Source organism: Pristiophorus japonicus, chromosome 2 (genome assembly GCF_044704955.1).
Source record: "Pristiophorus japonicus isolate sPriJap1 chromosome 2, sPriJap1.hap1, whole genome shotgun sequence".
Taxonomy (NCBI): Eukaryota; Metazoa; Chordata; class Chondrichthyes; family Pristiophoridae; genus Pristiophorus; species Pristiophorus japonicus.
This window is the reverse complement of record NC_091978.1, coordinates 39,118,200-39,141,970: the sequence shown is the minus strand read 5'-3', so window position 1 is coordinate 39,141,970 and position 23,771 is coordinate 39,118,200. Positions and strand designations below refer to the sequence as shown.

Here is a 23,771-nt window from a genome sequence, read left to right as displayed (position 1 = left end):
ATGACCCTTCTGCCATTGGAAACAGTTTCTCCTTATTTATTCTAGTATCTAACATCTCTACTCATCTATTGCATCATTAACCTCATCCTCTTTTGTGAAGACAGCTGCAAAGTTCTCATTCAGTACCTTAGTCATGCCTTCTGATTCCACAAGAAGATTTCCTTTTTTGTCCTTAATCGGACCCACCATTCCTTTAACTATCCTTTTACTCTTTCATTGGCTGCCAAACAAATTTATTACAGCCAAAAACAACAAGAGAATAATATTAGTGACACACAATATATTTTTACATTAGTTGTTGAACTTGCCTAGCTTGTCATGTAGTGACAAATAACAAATAATTCACGACAACTGTGCTAAGCTACAACATAATTAATATTCTTCAGTAGCATTTCTTTTCCTTTTCTTAACATTTATGGAAACTATCTGGGCTAATCAGCTCTCTTTCCAAGTGTCTGAAAGACTCCATAATTTAAACAAGGAAGGTTGATAAAATACCTTCAAAAAAGTGACCAGGATCAAGAAGATTTAAATAACTGTTTATTAAATCAAAAAATATAGCTGCCTTCAAACATATATTTGAACAAATACCACAGAATAAATGTATTAGAATATATTTAAATTACTTAGCTGCTCCCATTGATATCAGGAACAAATAAACCAGTAAAATCTGTAACAGTTGGAATGCTTGTACCCACTGAGATTAGATTTAATTACAGACAGCCTACAACTGCACCATTGCAAAGTTTGCACTGAAGAATAATGGGATCCTCAGCCCAGTTACAACACGGTTATATACGTTGCTACTTTTTCAAAAGCTTATTAAACGTGTGATTATAATTCCTTGCACCATGGGGGGATCATGGTTTGTACCCTTGCTTCCACACACGGTGAGATTATAAACTCATGCCCAAGGAGAGGCTGAATGCTCCCCCCGTAGAGAGCAAAGGCATATCGGAAGGTCTGGTAACTCCTTGGAGGTCTTATGATGCCCCGAGCATTGACAGGTACCCAGATGGAGGTCTTTGCATGGTGATATTATTAACTTGGGAAATAGAGCGGGAAAAAAAACAATATATAGGGGTAAAATTGATCTTGAGCAGTAAATAGCCGTGAGAAAATCCGCAGCCCATTTACGCACTGCCCGAAAATGCAGAGGGCTGCTGATTCGCTATCACCCATTTTGTACCATCGCAGAAGATCAATTTCACCCCCATAATATCACCCTGATAGCAAAAGGAAAAATACATTTAATTTACCACTTTCTTGCTAGAGTTCATAAAATAGACATGTAAATAGGATAGATGCTTTGAGTATGCACTTTCATCGAATCTACAAAGTTTTACAGCATGTTTTCGTTAAAAGGTATTGCTATATTAATGAGGATTGAGAGTGCATTCATTATTGTATTTTCCCTCTCTTTAAAGGACTGCTTCAGCTCTCTCAACACCAGTGCAACAAATTGGGCTTTCAGGCTCTCTGTCATCTGGTATTCCGAGTCACAGAGAAGGAGGATCTCGGGACATTTCTAGCTACAGAAATATACTATCTTATCCTCCGACACCGTCTTCATCACAGACATCTGTCTCCCGGCCTCCCATAACTATTTCAGACCTTCTGAAGAGCAAGTGTCATTTTTCACTTTTTACTTGTTTTATGGCCAAAAGTGCAAAATTAATGCAAAAAGCATGTGCTTATATGTGGGGTATATATTTAAGAAAGCAAATTAAATTATGCATAATGCCAAATTATTTTTAAGCTATACTGCGACCTACACAAATAAAAAGCATAATGAATTTCTTTTCATTCTCTTTACCTGGTTAGACACCAGGTTTTCTGCTGTCGACCAATATTGAAATTTGTGTCGGTTTTCCCTTGTTATTACAGTGGCACAGTACTTTTACTTAGTGGTTTAATTTACTTTGCAACTGTACCAGCTATCTTTGCTTTTGTCTGAATAGCTGTATTGAGAATATAGGGATGACCAACCTTACCTTGTGGTATTCACTACTTCTTTACACTACAATTTAGTTAGAATTGGCTAATTCCTATTCTGACTGCAGCCAGACTACAGTCTGTTATAATTAAAATGAGCTTATGAATTATTATACAACATAGGCATTTTAGTGCTTGGTGACAAAGGTCATCAATTAAAGTCACATTTATGCAGATACTAATAGAGGAAATATGATTTTGTCCAATGTAATTAAATTATATAACAATTAGAAAAAATTGCTGTAGTCAATTGTTGTAGTCAGATAGCCTGGTCTTAGTCTAGTCCTATTATTCAGATGATTACCGTACCTCATTCTAGCAGTACCTTTGTTACACCGCCAAATATGGGCCGACCCAGACATCCAACTAAAACAAGGCCTGGTTATACTTCTAAAAGTTCTGTTTTTAATTTACTATGATTAGACATTTTCAGATGCTTACATCTGTCTAATCTTTACTAGCTCTGAAAAACAAAGTTCTAAACTGACCTAATTAGATACATAAGTTATAGAATAATATTGAAAAAGTAAAAATGCGGAGAGGTGCTGGTTGTGAAATATAATTATAAACAGAATGTCTAAAAGGTATGGACGTTAACATAAGGGGGCCGTAATTTTCCCGCGCCCTGATTGGGTAGCCTTCTGGGGCCAGGACTTTTAGTGCGGGCATGGAAGTCCCACCGCTGAATTGGACTTACCACCCCTCAAAGGAAGTGGAACACAATCTCCGGCACTCCACTTCCTTTGAGGGTGGGTCCCAGGATGCTACTGGGGACAAAAAGTTCACGCTGATGCGCTTCAACGCCCCTCCCGTTAGATTAAAAGGGAGGGCCGTTGCGCACTCTACATGGCCTCTGATGGCCACCACTGGGCCACCAGGACAGTGAGCAAATCCAAGACAGAGTGCTGGACTGCATGATGGCAGCCCAGATCACGCTAAGGCCACCATAGCCGAGCCAAGAGTTGGCCGACAAAAAAGATGTCGGCCCGGGGCGCTGGCACCCCCCCCTTTTAATGACCACCCCAAGAGCTGGCGTTGAAATCCGCCCGCCCCAGCCTCACAATTTCCCCCACGGGCGTTCAAGGGTCGGCGTGTGGTGATGAGGGGGTCACCGAGCACAGCGATGACATAATCGCGGTTGTGCGGCGGCCCGGGGAACTAACCGAGGGGCCCACCGTTACCATGGCAGTGCCTCTACAACCACCCAGGCAATTTCCCGGGAGGCAGTAGCCCTAGGCGAAAACTGTCTTGGAGGCGCTAACGGGGCTATAGAAAGGGATCATTTCTTTTGCAAGAATTAGGAGCAGGAGTAGGCTATATGGCCCTTCGATCTTGCTCTACCATTCAATAAGATCATGGCTGATTTTTGACCTAACTTCCACTTTCCCGTCTGATCCCCATATCCCTTGATTCCCCTTGACTTTTCAGGATTAAAAAATGTTGCCACCCCTTGTTAGTAAAGTTAGTAAATACTGCTTGCAACTGAGATATTAGAAGGTCCCAGGTTTGATTCCAGTGTGTGCCAAGTTAGTTGGTGTTAGTTATCGCGGCATGAGGAGTGCAATACGTGACCTCAATGTCCTGTGGTAGGAAGGGAAAATTCGGACCAGTTTCTTGACCCTTACTACTATTCTGCTGGAAAGTGCACATGTGCAGATCCTGAAGGAGGACAAGATTAGTCTGAGCCTAATCTTAACTTGGAGTGGGTAACCCAGTTGGGGAGAGAGACCTGCGCCCAGCGCGGAACTTCCGCCCTAGCCGCCAAATTGGGGTTACCATCCCTGACAGGAAGTGGAGCTCAATGTCATTAAAGGGGAGGGCCGCTGCATACTCTGCAGGGTCTCTGGTGGCCTCCACTGGGCCACCAAGGCACAAGCCTGGAACTGAGACGGAATATCGGGCTGCACGATGGCACAGAGCACCAAGATAGGCCGATTGGTGAGTCGGCCAAAACGCCAAAATGGCGGCGAGCAGCACAGTGCACCTCCCCTTTAACTTATGCTCCGCGAGCGGCGGTCGGCTCGGTTCATCGCCTGCAAGGCTGGTGCTGACAGTGCTCTCGGTAGCCTCATGGGGCGCTAGCCAATTTCTGCCACCGTGTGGAAAGGGATCGCCACTGGGTGCTAAGGGGTCGCCGCACACTCTATTGACGGCCCGGGGGGCTACTAGCGGGGTGTGGGATTCGTGCCTCTGCGAACTCCCACACAATTTTGAGGGCCGGTAGCAGCCCCCACCCTTCCCGTTTCTCCCCACCCCCTTCCCCAGACAAAAACAGGTTTGCACCCCCCCCCCCCAGAGGCGCTAATGGGAGGTGCACAACAGGGGATTTTTGCCCCCCCAGTGTTAACTATGTAGATTCATCCATGATACTGCTCACTTGGGCAATATATCAAAGGCCACTGGCACCCATCAGAAGTATGGGGAAATGGAAGGAAAAACAATTTCCTGGCATATTCCCAGAGTTTGAGTTCCAGAGCTCAGCAGTCTTGAGGAAGGTTGGAAAAATGGAAGATTAATCTGGACCTGTCTCATATTTTTTCTTGTGGACGAGTATAAACGGTGAGTGGCAAAAGCTGGGGAGCAGCTTAGCTGTGCATTCTCGCGCTGATGCTGAAAGAATGTTTCAAAAATTTGAGGTATATTTTTGGGAAAAAGGACCGAGAGTGGGTATACAAACTAAATGGTAAATTGCTCAGTGGAGTGGAGGAACAGAGATATAGGGGTGCAGAAACATAAATCTTTAACAACAGGATTAGAGGGGGGGAAAGTCATAAAATGGTCAATTAGGATTCTTGATTTTATATGTGGGGGCATTGAATATAAAAGCAAAAGGAGATGATGACACAAAAAATCCATGGATTGTGATCCAGTCGGTTCACAGACTCACACCATTCGATGCCCTTCAGTGCTGAGTCTGACCACTCTGAGGTTTGTGGGGTCGGTACCTTGTACATTGGACCAGCAGGCAGCTGCACCACTACAAGCATATCTGCAAAGCCTCCCTACACCATACAGCAGAAAAGTCTGGCGACTAACTACAACAACAACTTGTATTTATTAGTACCCTTAATATAGTGAAACGTCCCATGGCGTTTCACAGGAGTATTATGAGAAAAAATTTGACACCGAGCCGCATAAGTAGAAATTAGCGCAGGTTACTAAAAGCTTGGTCAAAGAATTATGTTTTAAGTAGCGTCTTGAAGGAGGAAAGAGAGATTTATTTGTCTGTTTGTTTTGTCTTGTGAAGCATCTTGTGACATTTTACTACGTTAAAGTCGCTATATAAATACATGTTGTTGTTATTGTTGTAGTAGAGAGGCGGAGAGGTTTAGTAAGGGAGTTCCAGAGCTTGGGGCCTTGGCAACAGAAGGCACGGCCACACTGGTTGAGCGATTATAATCAGGGATGCTCAGGAGGGCAGAATTGGAGGAACGCAGACATCTCCAACTACCATCGGAGTGGGAGATTTTCCAGCCCCCTCCCCCCTTGTTATATATATCTTTCACCTTGCCTGGACCTTCCAGTTGACCCACATGTGTCCATCTCAAGGTCTGTACATCTTATCTCATTCATCATACAGGTCTCCAGTAATAGGTTAACTCTGAGTGAGCCAAAGCAGTGGAAGGCTAAGTATAGGATTATGTACCCAATATAATTGACCTTTTAAGGGGTGGATGCAGGTTTAAGCTTTCAAGGAAAAACATAGAAACATAGAAAATAGGTGCAGGAGTAGGCCATTCGGCCCTTCTAGCCTGCACCGCCATTCAATGAGTTCATGGCTGAACATTCAACTTCAGTACCCCATTCCTGCTTTCTCGCCATACCCCTTGATCCCCCTAGCAGTAAGGACCTCATCTAACTCCTTTTTGAATATATTTAGTGAATTGGCCTCAACAACTTTCTGTGGTAGAGAATTCCACAGGTTCACCACTCTCTGGGTGAAGAAGTTCCTCCGCATCTCGGTCCTAAATGGCTTACCCCTTATCCTTAGACTGTGACTCCTGGTTCTGGACTTCCCCAACATTGGGAACATTCTTCCTGCATCTAACCTGTCTAACCCCGTCAGAATTTTATATGTTTCTATGAGGTCCCCTCTCATTCTTCTGAACTCCAGTGAATACAAGCCCAGTTGATCCAGTCTTTCTTGATAGGTCAGTCCCGCCATCCCGGGAATCAGTCTGGTGAACCTTCGCTGCACTCCCTCAATAGCAAGAATGTCCTTCCTCAGGTTAGGAGACCAAAACTGTACACAATACTCCAGGTGTGGCCTCACCAATGCCCTGTACAACTGTAGCAACACCTCCCTGCCCCTGTACTCAAATCCCCTTGCTATGAAGGCCAACATGCCATTTGCTTTCTTAACCGCCTGCTGCACCTGCATGCCAACCTTCAATGACTGATGTACCATGACACCCAGGTCTCTTTGCACCTCCCCTTTTCCTAATCTGTCACCATTCAGATAATAGTCTGTCTCTCTGTTTTTACCACCAAAGTGGATAACCTCACATTTATCCACATTATACTTCATCTGCCATGCATTTGCCCACTCACCTAACCTATCCAAGTCGCTCTGCAGCCTCACAGCATCCTCCTCGCAGCTCACACTGCCACCCAACTTAGTGTCATCCGCAAATTTGGAGATACTACATTTAATCCCCTCATCTAAATCATTAATGTACAGTGTAAACAGCTGGGGCCCCAGCACAGAACCTTGCGGTACCCCACTAGTCACTGCCTGCCATTCTGAAAAGTACCCATTTACTCCTACTCTTTGCTTCCTGTCTGACAACCAGTTCTCAATCCATGTCAGTACACTACCCCCAATCCCATGTGCTCTAACTTTGCACATCAATCTCTTGTGTGGGACCTTGTCGAACACCTTCTGAAAGTCCAAATATACCACATCAACTGGTTCTCCCTTATCCAATCTACTGGAAACATCCTCAAAAAATTCCAGAAGATTTGTCAAGCATGATTTCCCTTTCACAAATCCATGCTGACTTGGACCTATCATGTCACCTCTTTCCAAATGCACTGCTATGACATCCTTAATAATTGATTCCATCATTTTACCCACTACCGATGTCAGGCTGACCGGTCTATAATTCCCTGTTTTCTCTCTCCCTCCTTTTTTAAAAAGTGGGGTTACATTGGCTACCCTCCACTCCATAGGAACTGATCCAGAGTCAATGGAATGTTGGAAAATGACTGTCAACGCATCCACTATTTCCAAGGCCACCTCCTTAAGTACTCTGGGATGCAGTCCATCAGGCCCTGGGGATTTATCGGCCTTCAATCCCATCAATTTCCCCAACACAATTTCCCAGCTAATAAGGATTTCCCTCAGTTCCTCCTCCTTACTAGACCCCCCGACCCCTTTTATAACCGGAAGGTTGTTCGTGTCCTCCTTCGTGAATACCGAACCAAAGTACTTGTTCAATTGGTCCGCCATTTCTTTGTTCCCCGTTATGACTTCCCCTGATTCTGACTGCAGGGGACCTACGTTTGTCTTTACTAACCTTTTTCTCTTTACATATCTATAGAAACTTTTGCAATCCGTCTTAATGTTCCCTGCAAGCTTCTTCTCATACTCCATTTTCCCTGCCCTAATCAAACCCTTTGTCCTCCTCTGCTGAGTTCTAAATTTCTCCCAGTCCCCAGGTTCGCTGCTATTTCTGGCCAATTTGTATGCCACTTCCTTGGCTTTAATACTATCCCTGATTTCCCTTGATAGCCACGGTTGAGCCACCTTCCCTTTTTTATTTCTATGCCAGACAGGAATGTACAATTGTTGTAGTTCATCCATGCGGTCTCTAAATGTCTGCCATTGCCCATCCACAGTCAACCCCTTAAGTATCATTCGCCAATCCATCTCAGCCAATTCACGCCTCATACCTTCAAAGTTAGCCTTCTTTAAGTTCTGGACCATGGTCTCTGAATTAACTGTTTCATTCTCCATCCTAATGCAGAATTCCACCATATTATGGTCACTCTTCCCCAAGGGGCCTCGCACAACGAGATTGCTAATTAATCCTTTCTCATTACATAACACCCAGTCTAAGATGGCCTCCCCCCTAGTTGGTTCCTCGACATATTGGTCTAAAAAACCATCCCTTATGCACTCCAGAAAATCCTCCTCCACCGTATTGCTTCCAGTTTGGTTAGCCCAATCTATGTGCATATTAAAGTCACCCATTATAACTGCTGCACCTTTATTGCACGCACCCCTAATTTCCTGTTTGATGCCCTCCCCAACATCACTACTACTGTTTGGAGGTCTGTACACAACTCCCACTAACGTTTTTTGCCCTTTGGTGTTCTGCAGCTCTACCCATATAGATTCCACATCATCCAAGCTAATGTCCTTCCTAACTATTGCCTTAATCTCCTCCTTAACCAGCAATGCTACCCCACCTCCTTTTCCTTTTATTCTATCCTTCCTGAATGTTGAATACCCCTGGATGTTGAGTTCCCAGCCCTGCTCATCCTGGAGCCACGTCTCCGTAATCCCAATCACATCATATTTGTTAACATCTATTTGCACAGTTAATTCATCCACCTTATTGCGGATACTCCTTGCATTAAGACACAAAGCCTTTAGGCTTGTTTTTTTTAACACCCTCTGTCCTTTTAGAATTTTGCTGTACAATGGCCCTTTTTGTTCTTTGCCTTGGGTTTCTCTGCCCTCCACTTTTCCTCATCTCCTTTCTGTCTTTTGTTTTTGCCTCCTTTTTGTTTCCCTCTATCTCCCTGGGGTCAGTGGGGTCCCACTGTCGTTTTTTAATGAGTTCCACCAGAGTCCCATCAGAGTAACTACAGAAATCTAATGTAACCCACGAGAAGATTTAGGGCGATGAATCTGTACAGGACACTGATTTGTCAGAGTGGTGTACTGTGCAGTTTGGGCACCTCATTATAGAAAAGATGTTGAAGTCAAGAAAAAGATGCAACATAGATTCACTAAGGTGCAACCAGGCATGAGAAGATATAGTTATAGGGCTCAATTTTCCCTAGTGATTTGCGCCGTTTTTTTGGCGCGCGCCGCTTTTTTTGGCCTAAATTTAAAAATCCAAGTTTCCCCAATCTTTGTGCGCCAACGTAACTCAGTTAGTTACTATTTTTTTAGGTTAGTTATTTTTGCGTCATAGAGGGTATAACCTGATGCCTGCGCCAGTTTTTCACAATTATGAAAGTTTGGTCAATTTAAATTTCTCCTAGGATGGCGTATTTGACCACTCCTGAAAAATCTTCTGAACACTTAAGAGAAACCAGCGCACATTAAAAAATTGGCACAAAAAGACGCCATTGTTTTTATGCGGATTTTTGGAGGGAGTCAAAAACACATAAATATCCATAGTTGAGCTTAAATTTTTAAAATTTAAAATGCAGGAAATGGAAGTTTAATGGAATTCTTTAAGTTATCATTTTTTAAAAAACTGACACGCTACCACCGAACGCCTCCAAAGCGGGCTCGAGGGTTGGAACGTCAGCGGGCAGAATCGGTCCCTTGCTTGGACTCGGGGCTTAGCTTGAAAAGAAGTCTGGGGGTGAGGGGCTATGGAAGGTGAACGGAACGCATGAGAAGCCTACACTATGCATCAAATGAAGCCCGGTGTGGCGGGGGGGGTTCCCAATCATTGTGCCTGCTCAGACCTGGGTGTGGTCTACACTAGGGCGTTGGCCTTGGGGAGAGAGAACAAAGAACCTTGTCCTGCCTGCCATTTTGAGCTTCTTGCAAAGGTACAATTTAATCATGGGGGCAATACTGACAATGCCATACCTTGTGCAAGCCTTCTGCATGATGGTGCTGCAGAGGAGACAATTGATTCGACGTCATTGCATGAGGAACATCGGAGCACGTAGGATGATGGGCAGGAGGCCTTACCCACGTCGGGTATATCGAGACAGGTGTGCAGACTGTGTCAGAAGGCTGCATTTCCGCAAAGAAGTTGTAACCGAGATCTGTGAGTTAGTAAAAGCAGACCTGCAACCTAGAAGGAGGACTGCTTTGTCAGTTGAAGTGAAAGTTACATTTACAATTACAATGCCATTGAATAAATTAAAATATTACTTACACTAACTACTAAGACCAAGGTCCTGCAACTTTTTGCATTGGCCTCCAGACCTCGGGGTGATCACCATTGCACAGTAAGCTCGTGCAAGTTGGTTCCAGCGTTACTTCATTTCTTTTGGTGGAACTTTTATGTGACCTCTGCTGGTGTCCAGTTTGTGCCATCTTCCCTCAATCACAGTAACTAGTGCCTCGACTTCATCCTGTAATAGATTCTTGGTCCTTGTGCCATGTTGCATCTTGTATTGCAGCTCCAATTTTTCAACTGGGAATTAAAGTTCTGACACATAACTGGCTCTTTAAAAATGGCCGATTGCAGACTGGGAGCTGTACTGGGCATGCATGGCCATCGGAATCACATCAAAAATGTCCTTTTTCTTATTCATGCGCAGAAGGGGCAGCATCCTTTTTTGGCGCAGACATTAGGTTCCACCCTCCAAGGCTACAGGACAGGCTGCGTGGTGCCAATTTCAAAAAATAGAACGGGGAAACTTACTACTTATTTTTTGGAGTAGTTGGGGCATAACTCTGGCAATACGCCAAAAAACGACATTGGGGAAAATTGAGCCCATTGTTTTGAACAGAGACTTGAAACCTAGGACTGTATTCATTAGAGAACAGAAGAATTAGGGGGAGCCAATATGATATTCCATTAGGGGGTCTCCACCTGCACACCAAGGGGGCAGGGATGGGTTGGTGCTTGCTGGGGGAACCCTCTGCAGGAACACCGAACTGGCAGGGCAGTCAGCATTCCACTGGTCAAGTATTTTTTTAAATTAATTCTTGGGCAAGGCTGTCACTTATTGCCCATCCCTAGTCACCCTGAAAGGTTGGTGGTGGGCCTTCTTGTACCACATGGTGAAGATCTTATTATTCCTTGTAGCAGCTTGATACAACTGAGTGCCTTGTTCAGCCACTTCAGTTCAGTCAATCACGTTGGTATAGGACTGGAGTCACTTATAGGTCATACCTGTTAAGAACATTATTGAACCAGTTGGATAACCTGATATATCATGGTCACTTCTTATTTCCATTTTTTGGGGGAGGCTGATTTTCAATCTGCCATGTTCTTACTGGATTATTAGTCTCGGCCTCTGGATTACTAGTCCTGTAACATAACCACTACACTGCAGTATCCCCTTTTGTGACAAATGTACAATCTGTATCATGAAAAAGACTTGAATATAAAGGATTAACTTACTCTTATCAAAAATGTATTAACATAATTAAACTAGTAGGATTGTTAGAAACACTGGAGGTAATAATCTGAAGATTTTAGGGAACAACTGAGCAGAATTGAAGCAGTATGCAAAATATGAAGGTTATATATGCATAATAAATGGTTCGATGCTCTTAATGTAGATTAAGTACCTGGTCCAGAAACTTGTACCAGTGAGTCATCGAGGGAATTAAAATCAATGAAGATTTTGCTGACATTCTGATATATTTGCTGAGGTCAGGAGAAATTCTTGAGGATTGGAGATGATTTGCATAACTTCATCATCAGTATGTTAAAAAAGGGTCAGGAGACATTCCTAGAATCAGTACATTTAACTAGATGTACTGATTCGCTAGATCATTATATTTAACATTTGTTCCAGAAAAGCCAATGAGATAATTTTGAGAGAGGGATCCAGTGGTGAACACTTGGAAATGCAATAGTTGTGACAGAGCAGTCAGCATGTAGTCAGGAAAGGAGGGTCATGTTTAACTAACCTGTTTTCAACAATGGAAGGTTTAACTCACTCTTAAAACATTGGGGGTCATTTTGACTTTGCGCGATAGTGTAAAATGGATGATAGCGAATCGGCAGCCTGTTTTACATCTCTCCCTAATTTTATTTCTTTGATTTCACTGGAAACAAAAATTGGGAGAGTGTAAAACGGGCTGGCGATTCGCTATAACCCATTTACACCACCGCTCAAAGTCAAAATGACATTTTGTGTATTGAATGAATGACAATTGTTTCTTTCTTTATAAAATTAACTGTCAGAAACTTGTGACTTCACTCAGTGCATGTTACAACTAATGCACATCTGAGCAGCTTTTCAAAGTGCACCAGCAATAATGTTGATGAAACACCTATAAAACTTCTAATAAGCATATGAGTGCTCTAAAGAATACACAGTCTAGCTGCGAGAGGTGCAAAGTTTATCATTGATGGGAGGGAGAAAGGCACACTTTGTGGACGAGGCCTTACAGTGGGTCCACCAGGAATGCAAGACAACAGCACTGGGATTGACACAGTACTCAACTGTGGTTAAAAAAAGGCAAATAAGATAGAGCTGCATTAGGGAGATGGGAGAGAGTTTTGGGCCACCCACCAGGCAGAAACGAGGTGGAAGTGCACTGACAATGGCAGGGAACTGTAGCATCCCTGCACCTTACTACAAACTCACACAAGGCATAGATATATCAGACATGGTCACTCTGTGACCTTCACCTTTATTGCCAGGACTAAGGAGTGCTGACCCTGGGTGGGACCTCCCATTTTATACCTGGAAACCCAGGTGAGGAGTGTCTCCCGCAAGTTCACCCCCTGTGGTCATTTCTAGGGTACAGGTACAGTGTACATGAGTTACAGTTACATGACTATGTCATTGCAAGATGGTTAAATACATGACATCACCTCCCCCCTTAAGTCTTTTTGTTTCAGTGGTTAAGTCTGTCAGGTGGTCGACGCTCTCTCGTGGTGCGCCGCAGTTGTGGCTCTGGTGGCTGAGCCTCAGCACGCGTCTCTGTTACTTGAGATGATTCCGGCCTGTCTGGGCTGGCCGCAGGGACTGTGCATGCTGAGGGCTGTCTTTGTTGCTCGTCCGCTGGCAGTGGTGTGGGTGCCATCTCATGCTCTTCTTCAAGTTCCTCCGTGTCTATGTTAAACCTTTTCTTTACTTGGTCCAAGTGTTTACGGCATATCTGCCCATTGTTTAATCAGACCACCATGACTGTATTTCCTTCTTTGCCAATTACGGTGCCCTCAAGCTACTTGGGTCCCAAAGCATTGTTAAGAACAAATAATGGGTCATCTATTTCTATACACCTTCCCCTTGAGTTTCGATCATGGAGCTCGGTTTGGGACTGGCGCTTGCCCTCAGCAATGTCTGCCAGGGCTGGGTGAATGAGGGACAGCCGCGTCTTGAGCGTGTGTTTCATGAGGAGTTCCGCTGGCGGGACTCCCGTGAGCGAGTGCGGGCGGGACCTGAAGGCCAGCAGGAAGCACGATAGGCGGTACTAAAGGGAGGGTCCTTGGATGCGTAGCGTGCCCTGTTTTATGACTTGGACTGCCCGTTCCGCCTGGCCATTGGAAGCCGGCTAGAACGGCGCTGTCCGGATGTGCTTGATACCATTGCCCGACATAAACTCCTGGAATTCATGGCTGGTGAAACACGGGCCATTGTCGCTGACCAGGATGTCCGGCAAGCCATGGGTCACGCAAACCGTACGCAGACTCTCCACGGTGATGGATGTCATGCCCGAGTTCAATATGATGCACTCGATCCACTTCAAGTATGCATCGACTACGATCAGGAACATTTTCCCCATGAACGGGCCCGCACAGTCTACGTGAAAACATGACCATGGTCTGGTGGGCCAGGGCCACGGGCTGAGTGGGGCCTCCCTGGGGGCATTGCCCAGCTGGGCACACGTCGTGCACTTGCGAACCCAGTTGGTCCAGAGTTTGATTTGTCGGGCTGTGATGGGGGAGCCCGTAGTGTCAAAAGCCTCAACAGCCATGACCATCTCGGTGCTCTGCTCCGACGCCCCCTCGGTGGTGGCCAGTGGGAGCCTGCTGAGCGCGTTAGCGCAATTTTCGATGCCTGGCTGGTGCCGTATGGTGTAGTCATACGCAGCCAGCATGAGAGCCCATCGCTGTATGCAAGCTGACGCATTGGTGTTGAAGCTTTGCTGTCGGACAAGGATGTTAACGGCTTGTGGTCCGTCTCTAGCTCAAACTGTCTACCAAAAAGGTACTGGTGCATCTTTTTCACACCGTAAACACACGCGAGTGCTTCCTTCTCGACCATAGCCATGCTCTGCCTGGGAAAGCGACCTGGAGGCGTAAGCCACCGGTTGGAGTCGGCCGTCATCATTACCCTGCTATAACACACACCCAACCCCGTAGGATGACGGATCGCATGTTAAGACCAGTTTTTTTACAGTGGTCATACAAAGTCATGGTTCCTCGCCTTATTGAAAGCCCGTTCTTGACAGGTCCCCCTAAAACCATTCACAACCTTTATGCAGGAGCATGCGTAACGGCTCCAACAATGTGCTTAAGTTCGGCAGAAAGTTCTCAAAATAGTTCAAAAGTCCCAGGAATGATCGCAAATCCGACGTGTTGCCGGGCCTGGGCGCCTGGCAGATCGCCTCCGTTTTTGATTCAATGGGCCGGATCCCGTCTGCGGCAACCCTCCTGCCCAAAAACTCGACCTCTGGGGCCAAAAACACACTCTTGGCCTTTTACAGCTGCAAGCCTACCTGATCCAATCGGCGTAGCACCTCCTCCAGATTGTGGAGGTGTTCCTCAGTGTCTTGACCCGTTATGAGAATGTCGTCTTGGAATACGATTGTTCCAGGAATGGATTTGAGCAAGCTTTCCATGTTTCTCTAAAAGATGGCTGCTGCCGAACGAATGCCAAACGGACACCTGTTGTAGACAAAAATAATCCCTTGTGCCTCGTGATGGTGGTCAGAAGCTTGGAATCTTCAGCCAGTTCCTGAGTTATGTAGGCCGAAGTGAGGTCCAACTTCGTGAACAGCTTGCCACCTGCCAACATGGCAAAAAGGTCCTCCGCTCTCAGAAGCGGGTATTGGTCTTGCAGCGATACTCGGTTGATGGTGGCTTTGTAGTCGCCACAAATCCTAACCGAGCCATCTGCTTTGAGGACGGGAACGATGGGACTTGCCCAGTCGCTGAATTCAATGGCCGAAATTATGCCTTCTCTGAGCAGCCTGTCCAGTTCACATTAAATTTTTTCACGCATCACATATGGCACCGCTCTGGCTTTGTGGTGCACTGGTCTGGCGTCCGGAGTGATGCGTATCACTACTTTAGTGCCCATGAACACTCCAACACCAGGTTGAAACAGTGACCCGAATTTTTGCAGTACCTGTGAGCATGAACTTCGCTCCACGGATGAAATGGCGTGCACATCCCCCCATTTCCAATTCATCTCAGCTAGCCAACTCCTCCCCAAAAGCGCAGGGTCATTTCCCGGAACGATCCAGAGTGGCAGCCGGTTCTGTAATCCATAATGTGTTACCACCATGTGTTTGCACTGCCCAGCACTGGGATGATCTCTTTGGTGTACATCCATAGCTGCGTCTGAAAGCGTTCCAGTTTGGGTCTGCTAGCTCTGTGTGGCCATAGTCTCTCAAATTGCTGGGTGCTCATGAGTGACTGGCTAGCTCCCGTATCCAGTTCCATGTGCACCGGGATGCCATTCAGTAAGACTTTCATCACCATGGGTAGTGTTTTAGTGTATGAGCTGTGGAAGTCAGCCACATGAACCCGCTGGACTTCAGCATCTATGGCTTTACCCCAGGCCTCATCCTGCATTGCAGACCCCTCATCTGGTTCCTCTATTTCGCAGATTAGCCTCGCTACTGCCTTTTTGCACATCCTGGCCAAGTGTCCACTGACATTACAAATCCTACAGGTATATTGCTGGAACCTGCAGCTTTTCGCAGTGTGTCTACCCCCGCACCTCCAGCATGAGCTGAGATTGAGATTGCTGTTAACAAAAGGAATATTACCAGGCATTTCTATCTGATTGCCCATTTGGTTGTTTCTAGGCACTCTGATGGTGGGTGTTAATGGTCCCATCGCGGGACGCATTGTTCCTCGAGATGGCATGAATTGTCGATCCACATTCCATTGTCCTTGTTGCGGGCCCACCCTCGAGCCTGTTGCTGCCTGGGCAGTTTCGAAATGCCCTTGCCTGCCTGCGGGGTCCCGAGCTGCGTTCACCATGTTAACTCCCTGGTCCGTCGCCACATTTGGACCAGGGCTGCATGCGTAAATTAGCTTGGTCTCCTCTTCCCCTGCCATAAAGGTCTGAGCTATCAACGCCGCCCCTTCTAAAGTCAAGTCCTTAGTCTTTATGAGCTTCCTGAAAATGCCGGCATGATTAATGCCCTCGATGAAAAAGTCCCTTAACATTTCCCCCCTGCAGGCATCGGAGAACTTACAGAGACTGGCCAAGCGCCGCAGTTCCACCACGAAGTACGGACGTTTTGTCCTTCCCAACGCCGGTGAGAGTAGAAACGGTGCCGGGCCATGTGAACGCTACTCGCCGGCTTGAGATGCTCACTGATCAGCTGGCTGAGCTCTTCAAAGGACTTGTCCGTCGGCTTTTGGGGTGCGAGCAGGTCTTTCATCAGCGCATACGTCTGTGGTCCACAGATGGTCAGTAGATGCGCCCTCCGCTTGTCAGCCGCTGTCTCTTCCAGCCAGTCCTTAGTGACAAAACTCTGCTGGAGTCTTTCCACGCATCGTCCCAGTCCTCACCCACACAGTAACGTTCCTCTGTGCCACCGGTGGCCATCCTCGTGGTTCGGTGATTCCCGTTTCTCGTCGCCAAATGTAGTGTCCCTGCACCTTACAACAAACTCACATGAGGCATAGATATATCAGACACGGTCACTCTGTGACCTTCACCTTTATTGCCAGAACCTAGGAGTGCTGACCCTGGCTGGGACCACCCCTTTTATACCAGGTGAGGAGTGTCTCCCGCAATTCACCCCCTGTGGTCAGGATGTGCATTTCTAGGGTACAGGTACAGTGTACATGAGTTACAGTTACATGACTATGTCATTGCAAGATGGTTAAATACATGACAGGCACGATTGTCGCCCCGTGCCTGCCGATGGTCTGGCCAATGCTATCTTTCCAAGGGCTTACCACTGAGGCAATTGGCGTGCCTGCCTGAGTCAGGCAGCAGGCCATTTTAATGTGCAAATCAAAGTCTTATGATGTTCAGTGTACCCTGAATACCATTTTAGAGCTCAACTGGACGGAGCGCATGTGCTGTTTCAGCTGGCGGTATAGCCGAAGAGAGCCCAGAAGGTAAGTTTTAAGTTATTCCGGCTGGGCCAGAAGGAACAGAAGTGCTCTTCTCGGTTCTGCAACAAAACATGGTTTCCCCACCCTCCCCCGAGAATGGACCTCCCCTACCCCCCGACATACCTTTGATACTTTCTTCCAGGCCCGAAGTCTGCCCAGAGCCAGTGGGCTGCCTCTCAGCACTTGTTTTGTGCTCCCAGCTTGCCGGCCCTATGTTGATGAGGTCTGGCACTATTCGGGGCCAGCACTCCGCCCGCCTGAAAACTGCACAGAGGGGAACTTTACCCCATAGAGTACAAATCAAAAGAGGTCATAATTGTTGCTCAATATGGTGATGATTGGGTAAAGTGTTTAGAACTATGAGCAATTCTGCTTGCCTTATCTTGGGAAGGATATTATTGCTGTTGAGAGAACATAGAGAGGCAGTAAACATGATTCTGGGCATCAGAAATTCAAGGGGTGAAATTCCTGGCAACAATCATTTTACTGATGAATGGAACAAGACAAATATCTACCTGCCACGTATCTCCCTAAATTATTACGGAAGAAATTTTAGTTATAAATTGTTAGGAAGGGATTTGGAATTGATTTCTTTGAAAAGAAGCTACTTCAAAGTGACCTAATTGAAGTTTTCAAAACTGTAAAGGGAATTGACAAAATGGATCGAGGCAAATTGTTCACTCGAAGGGTTCAAATACCAAGGAATAGAAGTTAAAAATTAGGAAATTAATAGCCAGAAAGGAACTCGGGAAGGATGTTTTCACAAAAAGGGTTTTAAAATTGTGTTGTAGTTTATCAGGGAAGGCCATTGAATGTACAGTATAAATCGATTCAAGAGACAATTGGATGAGTTCCTGAAGAGATATGGCAGGAAGGTGGATAGAAAGAGTAGGGGGCTGAAATTGCTCCTTTCTATAAGGCCTCTGGCTACCTGAAAACAGCGACCACGGGTCGGTGTGGAATGGCCACCGAGTCGTGGCGGACTGGCCGATGTTCGTGGTATTGCCCTGAAGGGTTTTTTCAACGGTGTGGATATCCGCCTCGCTCTCCCCACTTCCGCCCCGCTCCTGCAGATGAGTTGTTAATGACGTCATCAGATCGCGCACTGCTTAGGACCCTCCCTGGAAGCTAAATTCAGCTCAAATCGTCATCCGGCCGTCTGTCGGTGCCAACGACAGGTCTTTGGGTCGATAAACACTGCTTTCTCAAATGCCAGCGGCATTTAAAGGCGTGTTGCAACTAGCAGTATTCTTGGGGAGATTTTTTCGGACTTTTTCAACCATTGCGAGTAGCCTTGTTGATAGTGGGATTGAGTTATAGTGGCCCAGGCTCTTCATACTCTACAACAAAGGAAGGTCAGGTACGCTGACCCCCCCCCCGCACAACATTGTGGGCCAGATGGACAGGAAGCAGCATGCATAGGAGGTAGATGCTTGCCATTAGCAGGTGCAGAGGGTGAGGACCAACAAGAGCAGGATGGAGAAGGCAATGAGGCACCTGTCGGAGGAAAATGCCGACATAGACATGGTGGTAGAAGACCCTATTGTCAAAGGGTCTACAGTCAGCAGTTCTACATGGACCTGACGGATGACCAGTGTCTCCGGAGACTGCGATTCCACAAGGACATCGTGACGGAGCAGTGCAATCTCCTCCAGCCAGACCTCCAGCCTCAAACAAGGTTGAGGACAGCTCTAACCGTCGCATCAAAGGTCACCATCGCCCTCTATTTCTATGTGACTGGATCTTTTCAAGCTGCAACAGCAGACATCTCGAACATCTCCAAGTTTGCCATGCATGGCTCCATCCATCAGGTGACAGTATAAGAGGAGAGGGACTACATATCCTTCCCTATGAGCAGGGAGAAGCAGTTGAAACAGCAGACCGGATTCGTGGTGATTGCGGGCTTGCCCAGGGTTCAGGGCAACATAGACTGCACCCATGTCGCATTGAGGACACCACAGAACAATCCTGAGAGCTTCCGTAACCGCGAGGGATTCCAGTCCCTCAAGGTACAGCTAGTGTGCGACCACAACCGCAAAATCATGGCAGTTGATGCCCAGTATCCGGACAACAGCCACGATGCTTTCATCCTGCGGTAGACAGGTGTGCCAGGCGTCTTTGCTGGGCGAAACCAAGATTGCGGCTGACTCCTTGGAGACTAGGGCTACCCATTCTGCACTTCACTGCTGACTCCCCTTCGCCACCCCAGGACGGCCGCGCAGCAATCGTACAATGACTCTCATTCAGCCGCAGGTCATTAAGCAGACCATCGGAATCCTTAAACAGAGGTTCCATTGCCTGGATTGCTCAGGAGGAGTGTTGCAGTACTCGCCTGAGCGGGTGTCCCTATTCGTGGTCATCTGCTGTATGCTTCGCAACCTGGCAATCATGAGAGCACAGCCATTGGAGGACGAGCCAGCAGTACCACCTGAGGAGGAGGACCAGGAGAAGGAGGCACAGGAGCAGGATGCGCAGGAGGAGGAGGAGGAGGAGGCACAGGAGGAGGATCAGGATGCGGGTCGGTGGCTACGCGGGAGGCGGTGTCGCCAACTGGACCCTGCAAGGGAAGTCCTAAACCGTCTCATTGCTGCTCATTTCCGCTGAGTTCATGCGCACTTTAGCCTTCATCTCTGCATCTCCATGGGCAAACCAAAGAGCTTTCACACAGCATTCCCCACAGAGAAATGAGAGACCTGCACAGATATTCAAACCCAAAATTAAGATTTATTAGACCAGAAATAATGGATCCACAAAACATACACATTATCAATTCTCAGCCTTGTGCATTTCCTTATAACCCCTCTTACACATATCTATTCTGGAACTACGCCGCAGTGTCTCCCCTATGGTGGCATCATGGCTCCAGGAAGGCTGCTGTGTTATAGGTGTAGAAGCTTCAGATGTCCTTCTGGGACGCCCTCGACCAGCTCTGGCCCTGGAAGGTTCGGCTGCAGACTGGGTCGTATCCTCCTCGTCACCTTCAGTCGGAATTGACTGGGGTGATTCCATGGTTGGCAGCAATGGCGGAGTGGCAGGTCGCGGCTCAGGGCTGCTGTGTTTCTGAGCGAGCACATCAGGATCCTGGTCCGATGAGCCTGCGCCACTCCCCTGGGACAGCACCTCACCATCACCACCAATCTGCTGGAGCACGGGTGGCGCGACACCAGAAGGGCCGGAAGATCCCCCGTGGACCACAGTGGACCCAGCTGCGATCTCGCATGGCATCCTGCTGAGACTGCATGAGAACAGACACAGTCTCGATGCCACCAGAGACGACGGCAGTAAGATGCTCCGTGGCCTGTTGCTAAGAATGCATGAGAGCATTATGAGCTTCCAGGCCAGCGGCCATTCTCTCCAAAGCAGCACTCAGACGTTTGTTCCCTTACGCCTGTGCTGTAATGGCAGCTGCTACAGCGCCCACGTCATGCGTTAGCACAGCTGGATCTGCGCAGTCACGCTGGGAGTCCACCATGTCTGCACACTGGCAATGATGGGCTCCATGGTATGCGCAGAGCTGTCCAAAATGCAGGAGGCGGACTCCTCCACCCTCCTGACCACTTGCGACAGGCTCTCAGGCACCCTTGCCATTGCCCCCAACATCTGCGAATGCATGACCTCCACCCTTGTTTCATAAGCCCCAACATCGGTGGACTCGTCTGAGTCCTCTGCAACAGAACTCACATGCGAACTCGCCTCCCAGAGAGATGGCATCCAAGGTTGCCTTTGCCCTTGACCATGTTGCAACCCACTAGGCCCCGGTGCATCAGCCAGTGCAGACCCCTCTTCTAAATCTAACTGACCCGACCGCCTACTCTCAGTATCTGAGCTGCCGCGTGCGAGTGTAGGGAGCAGTGACGCGGTGCTGGCAGCAGTGACCCCTCTTCCTCACTCTCATCGGACATGCCACCAATGTCTGCACTCGGCTCAAGGGTCTCATCCTGACGCTGGCTTGTACTTGCCTCAAGGGTCACGGTCTCGCTCTGGCTCACTTGCGGAGTATCATCTGCAATCATAAATGGCACAAGGAGTTCCGTCAGGGTGAGGTAGAGCATTGCACCATGCAGCAAGCAACTTGCACACAATCATCAGCAATTGACTGGATGGCGCTTGAACTTTCAGGGAGAGATGACATCACAGGAAGGCCTTCACTTATCGATGCTGCCCCCAGCGGAATCCACACGACCGACAGCCACAGGGAAGGCAGCATGTAGGCCCATTAGCCATTGCACCCTCTTCGAAATCACTCAGCTGCTGGATATCAGCCTCTCCCCCAGCAGTCCTCTGTTGCTCCAAACGGTTGTGGGAGACCTTGGCCTGCAAAGCAAAGAGGTTTTGCTAAGTAGCAGTGGCATCAGGCCTCAGCAATTAATGCAAGTGTAAACATAAGAACATAAGAAATAGGAGCAGGAGTAGGCCATTTGGCCTCTCAAGCCTGCTCCGCCATTTAATAAGATCATGGCTGATCCGATCATGGACTCAGGTCCACTTCCCTGCCCGCTTCCCATAACCCTTTACTCCCTTATCGCTCAAAAATCTGTCTATCTCCGCCTTAAGTATATTCAATGACCCAGCCTCCACAGCTCTCTAGGACAGAGAATTCTACAGATTTACAACCCTCTGAGAGAAGAAATTCCTCCTCATCTCAGTTTTAAATGGGCGACCCCCATTTGTGGGTCCATTACATGCAGGTGTAACTCTCACATGAAAAGGACCCTCCATTGTGAGTATGCATACATAGATATACATGTCTCAGCAATGAAATGGTGCTTCACTGACTATATCGTGAAGGTGGGAAATAAGAGAAGTTGAAGGAGAGGCTCTCAGATGGAAGGTGAGGAGTTGGGGGAACATGTGCTCACTTTCATCAGTCGAATGATGTCGTTCAACCTTTTGTGGCATTGGGTGGAGGTGCGGTCATGAATGGAGGTCCCCAACACCTCCACAGTGATCTCTCTCCATGCATTGATAAACACTGGCTCTTCCGGTATACGGATAGAGGGCGCGGCTCCTTCCCTCCACAGCTTGGACCAGGGTCTCAAGTTCAACATCTGAAAAGTGGCTGGCCCTCCTTAAACTCTTGCATTAGCCATTCCTTCACAAGCAACAGAGACAAACTCAGTGCTCAGGGCCAAGCTACAAAACCTGCCCTTTAAGAAGGCCAGGGAGCAGCTGCCTCGTTATCAATAAATGGGTATCAGCTGCGTTTCACGGCCTAATCGGTCAGTCCGCCCCCACACCGCTGCCAAAGAGCCCATTCCCACCACCAATACAGCACCACTCCTTTTTTCAGCAAAATTGCTTAATTTCGCTCTAATGGCCGCCACATCCATTGCGGCGGTAATGCACACTAAAAAGCAGTAGGTGTGTCTCGTTTCAGACCGTGGGCAATTCCGGCCCCTTAGATCACAGTAAATTTGTTTCATTATACTCTTGAACCAATATTAATAAGATTAAAAAAAGGAAAAAGGAGAATTGTTTATTTTAAACAGCTTTTATGAACTGGAGATTTCACTGAAAGTTTCACTATGTGTTCATTTATTATAAACTCATGAATTTATAATACTTCATAACTTTCCATTGTCAAGGATGTTGTCACATAATGTATCATTTCTGTTGTATTCATTCTTTGTACCACATATGGAGATATAAAAGCAGTTGCCTATTTTTCTGTGACCTCTACTTTTGTAAGTTTACATAGCGGGTTCAAAAGCCAGCCCATCTGTTTGTTCCTGGCTGTGGAAGAGTTTACATTGGCCAGCCAGGAACAGCAACAGTGAAGCGGGGTTGGACACCAACATGGAGCAATGGGAAAAGTTCACTCCAGCTGTGGCATATTGGACTCTAATATTTTGAAGCACTACAAGTAAAAATCACCACAGATGTTAATTCATAGTTTACAGAGTCAATTTACATTTTGTTGCTGCTGTTTTTTGCTCATGCGTATTTTTTTTATTTTTCAGGATCATAAATTACTTGGATAATAAAAATGTCAGACAGGTTAGTTGTAAATGAATAGCAGAAATTAGATCTTTTAATTCTTTGTTGGACAGTTATAAATGACATAGTTGTATAAATCTGCTGTTTAAATCATTGACTGGTGCTAATTTTGACTGTGCGATAGTGTAAAACGGGTGATAGTGAATCAACAGCCCGTTTTACATCTCTTGATTTTTATTTCCAGTGCCTAGCTTGGAAATAGCAACCAGATGTGAAGTTATTCACCAGTGCTTATTGTAGTTCATGGGATCGTAAGATAGGTTTAGATGAAGAAAGCCTTTTGGCCCATTTGATCTCATCTTTTCAGAATACCACCCTGTTGTTTTGCCTTGAGATATTTGTATACTGTACATTGATAATGTAACAAGATTCAGTATGATGGCAAGTGAATCTTTCAATGTGCTTTGGCATGTAGGTGACTCATGGTGCTGACTCTTGGGGAGCATTGGCAGAGTTAAGCTGGACTACCTTAAATATAGACTGACACTCCAGTGCAGTACTGAGGGAGTGCTACACTGTCGGAGGTGCTGTCTTTCGGATGAGACGCTCTCTCAGGTGGACATAAAATGGCACTATTTTGAAGAAGAGCAGGGGATTTTTCCTCGGTGTCCTGGCCAATATTTATTCCTCAACCAACATCAG

At 46.8% G+C, this 23,771-nt stretch overlaps 1 protein-coding gene across 1 annotated transcript in view; it reads left to right on the top strand.

Annotated features, from left to right (window-relative positions):
• LOC139229982 (probable E3 SUMO-protein ligase RNF212) overlaps positions 1-23,771 on the top strand; it is a 140,274-nt gene that overhangs the window by 95,733 nt on the left and 20,770 nt on the right. The window contains exons 13-14 of the mRNA XM_070861684.1: positions 1,428-1,624; positions 23,093-23,129. Coding sequence (XP_070717785.1) covers positions 1,428-1,624; positions 23,093-23,100 — 205 coding nt within the window. The 3' untranslated portion in view covers positions 23,101-23,129. The remainder of the gene's footprint in view (positions 1-1,427; positions 1,625-23,092; positions 23,130-23,771) is intronic.